Raw genomic sequence first — 12,587 nt, 5'->3', positions numbered from 1 at the left:
CAACTGCTCCAATAGAAAATCGCAGTTGTAAAACCGCATTAAAATGCGCAGAAAAAACATGGTAAATCCGCAGCGGTTTAGCACTGCGGATTTATCAAATCCTCTGCGGAAAAATCCGCATTGGACCAGAATACGTGTGCACATCCCTAACCCTACCCCTACCCCTACCCCTACCCCTAACCCTACCCCTAACCCTACCCCTAACCCTACCCCTAACCCTAACCCTAACCCTAACCCTAACCCTACTTCTTACCCCAGCCTTAGTGAAAAAAAAAAAATATTGTTTTTATTGTCCCTACCTATGGTGGTGACAAAGGGGGGGGGGGGGGGGGTCATTTACTTTTTTTTTTTATTTTGATCACTGAGATAGGTTTTATCTCAGTGATCAAAATTCACTCTGGAACGAATCTGCCGGCCTGCACATGCGCCCGCCATTTTGGAAGATGGCGGCGCCCAGGAAAGAAGACGGACGGTCCCCGGGAGGCCAGGTAAGTATAAGGGGGGGGGGGGAGATCAGGGCACGGGGGGGTGGATCGGAACACGGGGGGTGGATTGGAGCACGGAGTGGGGGATCGCTGTGCGGGCGGGTGGATCGGAGCACCGGGGGGGGGGGGGGGGGATCGCTGTGCGGGTGGGGGATCGGAGTGCGGGGGGGTTTGATTGGAGCAGTGGGCAGGAGGACGGGGGAGCGGAGCACAGGACCGAGTGGAGCAGACCACAGATCGGGGGGCTGGGGGGGGGCGATCGGAGGGGTGGGGTGGGTGCACATTAGTGTTTCCAGCCATGGCCGATGATATTGCAGCATCGGCCATGGCTGGATTGTAATATTTCACCATTTTTTTAGGTGAAATATTACAAATTGCTCTGATTGGCAGTTTCACTTTCAACAGCCAATCAGAGCGATCGTAGCCACGGGGGGGGGGGGGGGGGGGTGAAGCCACCCCCCCTGGGCTAAACTACCACTCCCCCTGTCCCTGCAGATCGGGTGAAATGGGAGTTAACCCTTTCACCCGATCTGCAGAGACGCGATCTTTCCATGACGCATATGCTGCGTCATGGGTCGGAATGGCACCGACTTTCATGACGCAGCGTATGCGTCAAAGGTCGGGAAGGGGTTAAAAAAATGTGATTTAAATAAAAAAAATCCGATTTTTTTTTTTTTTTAACCCCTCTGTGACCTTAGACGTACTATCCCGTCGAGGTGCCCTGGGCTTATCTGACCCTGGACGGGATAGTACGTCATAGCCGATCGGCCGCGCTCACGGGGGGAGCGCGGCCGGGTGTCAGCTGCTTATCGCAGCTGACATCCGGCACTATGTGCCAGGAGCGGTCACGAACCGCCCCCGGCACATTAACCCCTGGCACACCGCGATGAAAGATGATCGCGATGTGCCGGCGGTGCAGGGAAGCACCGCGCAGGGAGGGGGCTCCCTGCGGGCTTCCCGTGAGACCCCCGGAGCAACGCGATGTGATCGCGTTGCTGCGAGGGTCTCACCTCCCTCCCTGCTCCCTCCAGCCCCGGATCCAAGATGGCCGCGGATCCAGGGTCCTGCAGGGGGGGAGGTGGCTTCACAGAGCCTGCTCAGAGCAGGCACTGTGAAGCCTGCAGCGCTGCATGTCAGATCAGTGATATGACAGAGTGCTGTGCACACTGTCAGATCACTGATCTGTGATGTCCCCCCCTGGGACAAAGTAAAAAAGTAAAAAAAAATTTTTCCAAATGTGTAAAAAAAAAAATAAAAAAAAATATTCCAAAATAATGAAAAAAAAAAATATATATATTATTCCCATAAATACATTTCTTCATCTAAATAAAAAAAAAAAAAACAATAAAAGTACACATATTTAGTATCGCCGCGTCCGTAACGACCCGACCTATAAAACTGTCCCACTAGTTAACCCCTTCAGTAAACACCGTAAGAAAAAAAAAAAAAACGAGGCAAAAAACAACGCTTTATTATCATACAACCGAACAAAAAGTGGAATAACACGCGATCAAAAGGACAGATATAAATAACCATGGTACTGCTGAAAGCGTCATATTGTCCCGCAAAAAACGAGCCGCCATACAACATCATCAGCAAAAAAATAAAAAAGTTATAGTCCTGAGAATAAAGCGATGCAAAAATAATTATTTTTTCTGTAAAATAGCTTTTATCGTATAAAAGCGCCAAACCATAAAAAAATGATATAAATGAGGTATCGCTGTAATCGTACTGACCCGAAGAATAAAACTGCTTTATCAATTTTACCAAACGCGGAACGGTATAAACGCCTCCCCCAATAGAAATTCATGAATAGCTGGTTTTTGGTCATTCTTCCTCACAAAAATCGGAATAAAAAGCGATCAAAAAATGTCATGTGCCCGAAAATGTTTTCAATAAAAACGTCAACTCGTCTCGCAAAAAACAAGACCTCACATGACTCTGTGGACCAAAATATGGAAAAATTATAGCTCTCAAAATGTGGTATTGCAAAAAATATTTTTTGCAATAAAAAGGGTCTTTCAGTGTGTGACGGCTGCCAATCATAAAAATCCGCTAAAAAACTCGCTATAAAAGTAAATCAAACCCCCCTTCATCACCCCCTTAGTTAGGGAAAAATAAAAAAAAATGTATTTATTTCCATTTTCCCATTAGGGCTAGGGTTAGGGCTAGGGCTAGGGCTAGGGTTAGGGCTAGGGCTAGGGTTAGGGTTAGGGCTAGGGCTAGGGTTAGGGTTAGGGCTAGGGCTAGGGTTAGGGTTAGGGCTAGGGTTAGGGCTAGGGTTAGGGTTGGGGCTACAGTTAGGGTTGGGGCTAAAGTTAGGGTTAGGGTTTAGATTACATTTATAGTTGGGAATAGGGTTGGGATTAGGGTTAGGGGTGTGTCAGGGTTAGAGGTGTGGTTAGGGTTACCGTTGGAATTAGGGTTAGGGGTGTGTTTGGATTAGGGTTTCAGTTATAATTGGGGGGTTTCCACTGTTTAGGCACATCAGGGGCTCTCCAAACACGACATGGCGTCCGATCTCAATTCCAGCCAATTCTGCGTTGAAAAAGTAAAACAGTGCTCCTTCCCTTCCGAGCTCTCCTGTGTGCCCAAACAGGGGTTTACCCCAACATATGGGGTATCAGCGTACTCAGGACAAATTGGACAACAACTTTTGTGGACCAATTTCTCCTGTTACCCTTGGGAAAATACAAAACTGGGGGCTAAAAAATAATTTTTGTGGGAAAACAAAAAGATTTTTTATTTTCACGGCTCTGCGTTATAAACTGTAGTGAAACACTTGGGGGTTCAAAGTTCTCACAACACATCTAGATAAGTTCATTGAGGGGTCTAGTTTCCAATATGGGGTCACTTGTGGGGGGTTTCTACTGTTTAGGAACATAAGGGGCTCTGCAAATGCAATGTGACGCCTGCAGACCAATCCATCTAAGTCTGCATTCCAAATGATGCTCCTTCCCTTCCGAGCCCTCCCATGCGCCCAAACGGTGGTTCCCCCCCACATATCGGGTATCGGCGTACTCAGGACAAATTGGACAACAACATTTAGGGTCCAATTTCTCCTGCTAACCTTGGAAAAATACAAAACTGGGGGCTAAAATATAATTTTTGTGGAAAAAAAAATATTTTTTATTTGCACGGCTCTGCGTTATAAACTGTAGTGAAATACTTGGGGGTTCAAAGCTCTCACAACACATCAAGATGAGTTCCTTTGGGGGTCTACTTTCCAAAATGGTGTCACTTGTGGGGGGTTTCTACTGTTTAGGTACATTAGGGGCTCTGCAAACACAATGTGACGCCAGCAGACCATTCCATCTAAGTCTGCATTCCAAATGGTGCTCCTTCCCTTCCGAGCCCTCCCATGCGCCCAAACTGTGGTTCCCCCCCACATATGGGGTATCAGCGTACTCAGGACAAATTGGACAACAACTTTTGGGGTCCAATTTCTCCTGTTACCCTAGGGAAAATACAAAACTGGGGGCTAAAATATAATTTTTGTGGGAAAAAAATTTTGTTTTATTTTTATGGCTCTGCATTATAAACTTCTGTGAAGCCCTTGGTGGGTCAAAGTGCTCACCACACATCCAGATAAGTTCCTTAGGGGGTCTACTTTCCAAAATGGTGTCACTTGTGGGGGGTTTCAATGTTTAGGCACATCATTGGCTCTCCAAACGCAACATGGCGTCCCATCTCAATTCCTGTCAATTTTGCATTGAAAAGTCAAACGGCGCTCCTTCGCTTCAGAGCTCTCCCATGCGCCCAAACAGTGGTTTACTGCCACATATGGGGTATCCGCGTACTCAGGACAAATTGGACAACAACTTTTGGGGTCCATTTTCTCCTGTTACCCTTGGTAAAATAAAACAAATTAGAGCTGAAGTAAATTTTTTGTGTAAAAAAGTTAAATGTTCATTTTTATTTAAACATTCCAAAAATTCCTATTAAACACCTGAAGGGTTAATAAACTTCTTGAATGTGGTTTTGAGCACCTTGAGGGGTGCAGTTTTTAGAACGGTGTCACACTTGGGTATTTTCTATCATATAGACCCCTCAAAATGACTTCAAATGAGACGTGGTCCCTAAAAAAAAATGGTGTTGTAAAAATGAGAAATTGCTGGTCAACTTTTAACCCTTATAACTCCCTAACAACAAAAAAAATTGGTTCCAAAATTGTGCTGATGTAAAGTAGACATGTGGGAAATGTTACTTATTAAGTATTTTGTGTGACATATCTCTGTGATTTAATTGCATAAAAATTCAAAGTTTGAAAATTGCGAAATTTTCAAAATTTTCGCCAAATTTCCGTTTTTTTCACAAATAAACGCAGGTACTATCAAAGAAATTTTACCACTATCATGAAGTACAATATGTCACGAGAAAACAATGTCAGAATCACCAGGATCCGTTGAAGCGTTTCGGAGTTATAACCTCATAAAGGGACAGTGGTCAGAATTGTAAAAATTGGCCTGGTTATTGACGTGCAAACCACCCTTGGGGGTAAAGGGGTTAAACATTGATTTTTATCCACCCTGGTGGTGGGTGCATGCAGAGGGAGTGATGCATGACCAAGCACACTGTGGCTCCTTTTGCATCATTAAAGCCATTAAACATATAGACAATTGTGATGTGAACCCTGCCTTAAGTACATTTACTTGTTATTGTGTTCAAACAAATGTAAGTTTTTATTTAAATATCTTCAAATTAACGCCTGTTTTTCACAGGTGAAAATGGCAGAATTCTCCAGGACACCAGAAGATTTTCTAAAGAAATATGAAGAATTAAAGTCGAAGAATACTCGTAATCTTGACCCAATAGTATATCTACTTTCCAAACTTACAGATGATAAAGAGGTACAGCAGTATTTGGACAAATGTAGAGCTTTAAAAGGGTGTAAGAAAAGGGATTTTTTTAAATTGCATAATTTGACATTTTGTTTATGTAAACTCTTTATTTTTATCATTGCAATATTATAAATTTTTACAATTGACTTCAAAATATTCGAGTTCTCGAACAGTCAACAAAAATGGTATGAATTCCTTAATGGTAGAACTGACTAATCTGTTTACTACTGCAAAGAGAGGAGAGAATCTCATTTATAATAGTAGGTGAAATATTAAGGTTTATTTACATTTCATGATTGAGTATGAGCATAACTACGAATGCACGAATCCCAATAATCGTGCTGTGTAAATAGTCTGCCAATCACCTGACGAACGAGATAACTTTCGTTCATAGGATGAAATGATCTTTTGGCTTTATTAAAAGATTATCGATCTCTGCAGCGCACCATACTGTGTAATCAGGAGCTGTCCTGTCGAGTAAATGGCAGACTATATGAACTGAACAATCTATTACTGATTGTTACACAAAACAAACATTTTTTGTCAAATAAATTTCAAGCTATAATATACCTTAAATGCTTATACAAAACTAGAAAAGCCACTTCTTGCAAACATGAGCAAAAAAAACCCAAATGAAGTGTTGAAGTTAAAAGATATTTTTTATTCGTACAAAATATTAAAAAAACACATCTACTATATAATTGTCTAAGAGTCACTTCCGTCTTTCTGTCTGTCCTTCTGTCTGTCTGTCACGGATATTCATTGGTAGTGGCCTCTGTCTGTCAAGGAAATCCAAGTCGCTGATTGGTCTTGGCAATCGCCCAGGACCATTGCCACGACCAATCAGCGACGGCCATAGTCTGGCAGCTAAATGGCCGCTGCTTTACTGCCCTGCAGTCAGCGCTGAGCGCTCACACAGGGTTAATGCCAGCGTTAACGGACCGCGGTGTAACGCACTCCGTTAAGGCAGCTATTAACCCTGTGTGACCAACTTTTTACTATTAATGCTGCTTTTGCAGCATCAATAGTAAAAAAGATCTAATGTTACAAATAATAATACAAAAAAAAGTTATTCTCTGTGAGGAAAATGTATATAATAAGTTTAGTTCGTTGACCACCCCCTTTACTTCAGGGTTTAGCTTTTCTTTTCAATGGGTGTAGAAGAGCTTTTATTGCTTCTTGCTGCAAATTCCTGACTTTCAGCTCCCAAACACCTCATGCCCCTCCCAAAGGAATTTTTACGATCAGTATAGATGCATAGACAGTTGTTCCAGCTCAAACTGGTCTGATCTCCCTTTTAAAACATGAGGCTCTTTGTCTTAATCTTGTAAGATTCTGGGCCAACGATTTGGGCTAGGAAAATAAGTACATATTGCTAAAGTCCATCGGCGCATCTATCCACCACTGTAAGCGCTAGCATCTAATTCCAACAGGTAAAAAAGTACGTATTTCTCTGGAGCGATGTATCCCATCAAGCCCAAATTTGGTCTCATTAGAAAGCAAATGTTAATACAAGATGAATGCTGGGTGTGTTATGATTCTGACATGTTCTGTAGCGGAGATACAGGCATTAGACAAACTTGTGTGAAATTTAGTAAGACTGAAGAGAGAGGAGGGTCTGAGAAACCCAGCCCTGTTAGTGATGTCACGAGGCTGTGGTTATTTAAGTGACTCCACTTTACCCAGCCTTCAGAGTCTGTCTTAGTCTGACTTGAGGAGCTCGTACTGCTAGCCCTGATGCATTGGGACATTTGGGAGCTCCGCCCACTAGCCTGGTTTTGCCTGAAATGAACTGAGAACATGTGAGTTTTACCTATTCTCATTTAATCCCTTTATTTTATAATTACTTTGTACATATTTTCAATTGTCTCATATTGTAACATCTTTATATAACTACTAGCTGAAGAGCCCGGCGTTGCCTGGGCATAGTAAATATCTATGGTTAGTTATAGCACCTCATGTCTCTTATTTTCCCATCATGCCTCTCATTTTCTCCCTTACACCTCTCATTTTCCCCCTCACTCCTCTCATTCCCCCCCTAACACTTGTCATTTCGACCTCACATCTGTCATTTTCCGATCACTCCACTATTTTCACCTCACACCCCTCATTTTCACCTCAGTATATACATGTTTATCTCCCTTATATATAGTATATACCTGTATGTCATCTCCTCTGTAAATAGTATATACCTGCTGTCATCTCCTCCTGTATATTGTATATACCCATGTGTCATCTCCTCCTGTATATATTATATACCTGTGTGTCATCTCCTTCTATATATATATTGTATATACCTGTATGTCATCTCCTGTATATAGTATATACCTGTATGTCATCTCCCTTGTATATAATATATACCTGCTGTATGTCCTCTCCTCCTCTATACATGTGTCATCTTCTCTTTTATATAGTTTATACCTGTCATCTCCTCCTGTATATAGTATATACGTGTCATCTCCTCCTGTATATAGTATATACCTGTGTATCATCTGCTCCTGTATAAAGTATATACCTGCGTCATCTCCACCTGTATATAGTATATACCTGTGTGTCATCTCCACTGTATATAGTATATACCTGTGTCCTCTCCTCCTGTATATAGTATATACGTGTCATCTCCTCCTGTATATAGTATATACCTGTAAGTCGTCTCCTCCTGTATATAGTATATACCTGTGTCATCTCCTCCTGTATATAGTATATACCTGTGTCATCTCCTCCTGTATATAGTATATACCTGTGTGCCATCTCCTCCTGTATATAGTATATACCTGTGTGTCATCTCTCCTGTAGATAGTACTAAATTGGCAGCCTGATAAATCCCCAGCCAACAGGAAGCCCTCCCGCCTGGCAGTATATATTAGCTCACACATACACATAATAGACAGGTGATGTCATAATAGACAGGTCATTTCTAAAACAATCCACAGCGAGGAGATTGGAACAAAACAAAATCCTCTAAACTGCATGCTCGCAAACGCCAGAAGCCTGACAAACAAGATGGAAGAACTAGAAGCAGAAATATCTTCATGTAACTTTGACCTAGTGGGAATAACCGAGACATGGTTAGATGAAAGCTATGACTGGGCAGTTAACTTACAGGGTTACAGTCTGTTTAGGAAGGATCGTAAAAATCGGAGAGGAGGAGGGGTTTGTCTCTATGTAAAGTCTTGTCTAAAGTCCACTTTAAGGGAGGATATTAGCGAAGGGAATGAGGATGTCGAGTCCATATGGGTCGAAATTCATGGAGGGGAAAAATGGTAACAAAATTCTCATTGGGGTCTGTTACAAACCCCCAAATATAGCAGAAATCATGGAAAGTCTACTTCTAAAGCAGATAGATGAAGCTGCAACCCATAATGAGGTCCTGGTTATGGGGGACTTTAACTACCCGGATATTAACTGGGAAACAGAAACCTGTGAAACCCATAAAGGCAACAGGTTTCTGCTAATAGCCAAGAAAAATTATCTTTCACAATTGGTGCAGAATCCAACCAGAGGAGCAGCACTTTTAGACCTAATACTATCTAATAGACCTGACAGAATAACAAATCTGCAGGTGGTCGGGCATCTAGGAAATAGCGACCACAATATTGTACAGTTTCACCTGTCTTTCACTAGGGGGACTTGTCAGGGAGTCACAAAAACACTGAACTTTAGGAAGGCAAAGTTTGACCAGCTTAGAGATGCCCTTAATCTGGTAGACTGGGACAATATCCTCAGAAATAAGAATACAGATAATAAATGGAAAATGTTTAAGAACATCCTAAATAGGCACTGTAAGCGGTTTATACCTTGTGGGAATAAAAGGACTAGAAATAGGAAAAACCCAATGTGGCTAAACAAAGAAGTAAGACAGGCAATTAACAGTAAAAAGAAAGCATTTGCACTACTAAAGCAGGATGGCACCATTGAAGCTCTAAAAAACTATAGGGAGAAAAATACTTTATCTAAAAAACTAATTAAGGCCATGTTCACACAGTGCGTTTTTTACCGCGGAAACGCAGCGGTTTCGCCGCTGCGGTTCCGCGGCTGTTTTCCATGCAGGGTACAGTACACTGTACCCTATGGAAAACAGGACCCACTGTGCACATGGTCCTGAATTGAAAAAAAAAAAACCGCACTGATTAGCTGCGGTAAAAAAGAAGTACCATGTCACTTCTTTTTGTAAAACAGCAGCGGTTCTGCACCCATAGACCTCCATTGTGAGGTCAAACCCGCAGTAAAACCCGCAGATCAAAAATAGATCTGCGGGTTTTATTGCGGTTCGTGGTGCAGAACCGCTGCAGCAGGAAGTGCGGGGAAGCGGGCGGAAGTGCGTGGGTGGAGTGTGGCTGCCCCGATCCCACCCCCCCATGCTCCGATGCCCCTCCCCCGTGCTCCGATGTCACCGCCCCGTGCTCCGATGCCCCCCCGTGCTCCGATGCCCCCCCCCGTGCCCTAATCTCCCCCCCTTATACTTACCCGGCCTCCCGGTGTCCGTCCGGCCGTCTTCTCCCTGGGCGCCGCCATCTTGCAAAATGGCGGGCGCATGCGCAGTGCGCCCGCCGAATCTGCCGGCAGATTCGTTACAAAGTGCATTTTGATCACTGAGATATAACCTATCTCAGTGATCAAAATAAAAAAAATAGTAAATGACCCCCCCTTTGTCACCCCCATAGGTAGGGACAATAAAAAAAAATAAAGAATTTTTTTTTTTTTTTTCACTAAGGTTAGAATAGGGGTAGGGGTAGGGTTAGGGGTAGGGTTAGGGGTAGGGTTAAGGTATTTTCAGCCATTTTAACCCTAAAAAAATTCCTAGAAAACACAGACTCTGGCTAGAAGACTGCATCAAAAAACGCATCAAAAAACGCATCAAAAAACGGACCTGCGTTTTCTGCCAAGAGCTGCAGTTTTTTAAAAAACAGTCCTGAAAAAAAAAGGATGGAAATCAGGAACGTGTGAACATACCCTAAAGCTGCCAAAAAGGAAACAGAGAAGCACATTGCTAAGGAGAGTAAAACTAATCCCAAACTGTTCTTCAACTATATCAATAGTAAAAGAATAAAAACTGAAAATGTAGGCCCCTTAAAAAATAGTGAGGAAAGAATGGTTGTAGATGACGAGGAAAAAGCTAACATATTAAACACCTTCTTCTCCACGGTATTCATGGTGGAAAATGAAATGCTAGGTGAAATCCCAAGAAACAATGAAAACCCTATATTAAGGGTCACCAATCTAACCCAAGAAGAGGTGCGAAACCGGCTAAATAAGATTAAAATAGATAAATCTCCGGGTCCAGATGGCATACACCCACGAGTACTAAGAGAACTAAGTAATGTAATAGATAAACCATTATTTCTTATTGTTAGGGACTCTATAGCGACGGGGTCTGTTCCGCAGGACTGGCGCATAGCAAATGTGGTGCCAATATTCAAAAAGGGCTCTAAAAGTGAACCTGGAAATTATAGGCCAGTAAGTCTAACCTCTATTGTTGGTAAAATATTTGAAGGGTTTCTGAGGGATGTTATTCTGGATTATCTCAATGAGAATAACTGTTTAACTCCATATCAGCATGGGTTTATGAGAAATCGCTCCTGTCAAACCAATCTAATCAGTTTTTATGAAGAGGTAAGCTATAGGCTGGACCACGATGAGTCATTGGACGTGGTATATCTCGATTTTTCCAAAGCGTTTGATACCGTGCCGCACAAGAGGTTGGTACACAAAATGAGAATGCTTGGTCTGGGGGAAAATGTGTGTAAATGGGTTAGTAACTGGCTTAGTGATAGAAAGCAGAGGGTGGTTATAAATGGTATAGTCTCTAACTGGGTCGCTGTGACCAGTGGGGTACCGCAGGGGTCGGTATTGGGACCTGTTCTCTTCAACGTATTCATTAATGATCTGGTAGAAGGTTTACACAGTAAAATATCGATATTTGCAGATGATACAAAACTATGTAAAGCAGTTAATACAAGAGAAGATAGTATTCTGCTACAGATGGATCTGGATAAGTTGGAAACTTGGGCTGAAAGGTGGCAGATGAGGTTTAACAATGATAAATGTAATTGTCATACACATGGGAAGAAGGAATCAATATCTCCATTACACTGAACGGGAAACCACTGGGTAAATCTGACAGGGAGAAGGACTTGGGGATCCTAGTTAATGATAAACTTACCTGGAGCAGCCAGTGCCAGGCAGCAGCTGCCAAGGCAAACAGGATCATGGGGTGCATTAAAAGAGGTCTGGATACACATGATGAGAGCATTATACTGCCTCTGTACAAATCCCTAGTTAGACCGCACATGGAGTACTGTGTCCAGTTTTGGGCACCGGTGCTCAGGAAGGATATAATGGAACTAGAGAGAGTACAAAGGAGGGCAACAAAATTAATAAAGGGGATGGGAGAACTACAATACCTAGATAGATTAGCAAAATTAGGATTATTTAGTCTAGAAAAAAGACGACTGAGGAGCGATCTAATAACCATGTATAAGTATATAAGGGGACAATACAAATATCTCGCTGAGGATCTGTTTATACCAAGGAAGGTGACGGGCACAAGGGGGCATTCTTTGCGTCTGGAGGAGAGAAGGTTTTTCTACCAACATAGAAGAGGATTCTTTACTGTTAGGGCAGTGAGAATCTGGAATTGCTTGCCTGAGGAGGTGGTGATGGTGAACTCAGTCGAGGGGTTCAACAGAGGCCTGGATGTCTTCCTGGAGCAAAACAATATTGTATCATTTAATTATTAGGTTCTGTAGAAGGACGTAGCTCTGGGGATTTATTATGATGGAATATAGGCTGAACTGGATGGACAAATGTCTTTTTTCGGCCTTACTAACTATGTTACTATGTTAATATGTGACTGACAGTTGCTGTATTTCCTATATGGTACATTTGTTGCTCTTGTAGTTTGTCTGCTTATTAATCAGGTTTTTATTTTTGAAGGATAATACCAGACTTGTGTGTTTTAGGGCGAGTTTCATGTGTCGAGTTGTGTGTGTTGAGTTGCATGTGGCGACATGCGTGTAGCAACTTTTTGTGTGTCGAGTTGCATGTGACAGGTTAGTGTAGCAAGTTGTGTGTAGCAAGTTTTGCGCATGGCGAGTTTTGTGCGTGGCGAGTTTTATGTGTGGTGCGTATGTGCAAGTTTTGAGTGAGGCAACTTTTGCATGTGTTGCAACTTTTGTGCATGTAGCAATTTTTCCACGGGTGCAAGTTTTGCGTGTGGCGAGTCTTCTATGAGGTGAGTTTTGCACGTGTGGCGAGTTTT

At 42.6% G+C, this 12,587-nt stretch overlaps 1 protein-coding gene across 4 annotated transcripts in view; it reads left to right on the top strand.

The window, feature by feature from the left end:
* Nucleotides 1–12,587, top strand: part of TUBGCP2 (tubulin gamma complex component 2) — an 888,554-nt gene that overhangs the window by 111,066 nt on the left and 764,901 nt on the right. For all 4 annotated transcript variants that reach the window (XM_069753054.1, XM_069753055.1, XM_069753056.1 and 1 more), the window contains exon 3: nucleotides 5,207–5,335. In XM_069753054.1, the coding sequence (XP_069609155.1) occupies nucleotides 5,207–5,335 (129 nt within the window). The remainder of the gene's footprint in view (nucleotides 1–5,206; nucleotides 5,336–12,587) is intronic.

The sequence above is a fragment of the Ranitomeya imitator genome, chromosome 2 (genome assembly GCF_032444005.1).
Source record: "Ranitomeya imitator isolate aRanImi1 chromosome 2, aRanImi1.pri, whole genome shotgun sequence".
In the NCBI taxonomy this organism is placed as follows: Eukaryota; Metazoa; Chordata; class Amphibia; order Anura; family Dendrobatidae; genus Ranitomeya; species Ranitomeya imitator.
This window is presented reverse-complemented; position numbering and strand designations above follow the sequence as displayed.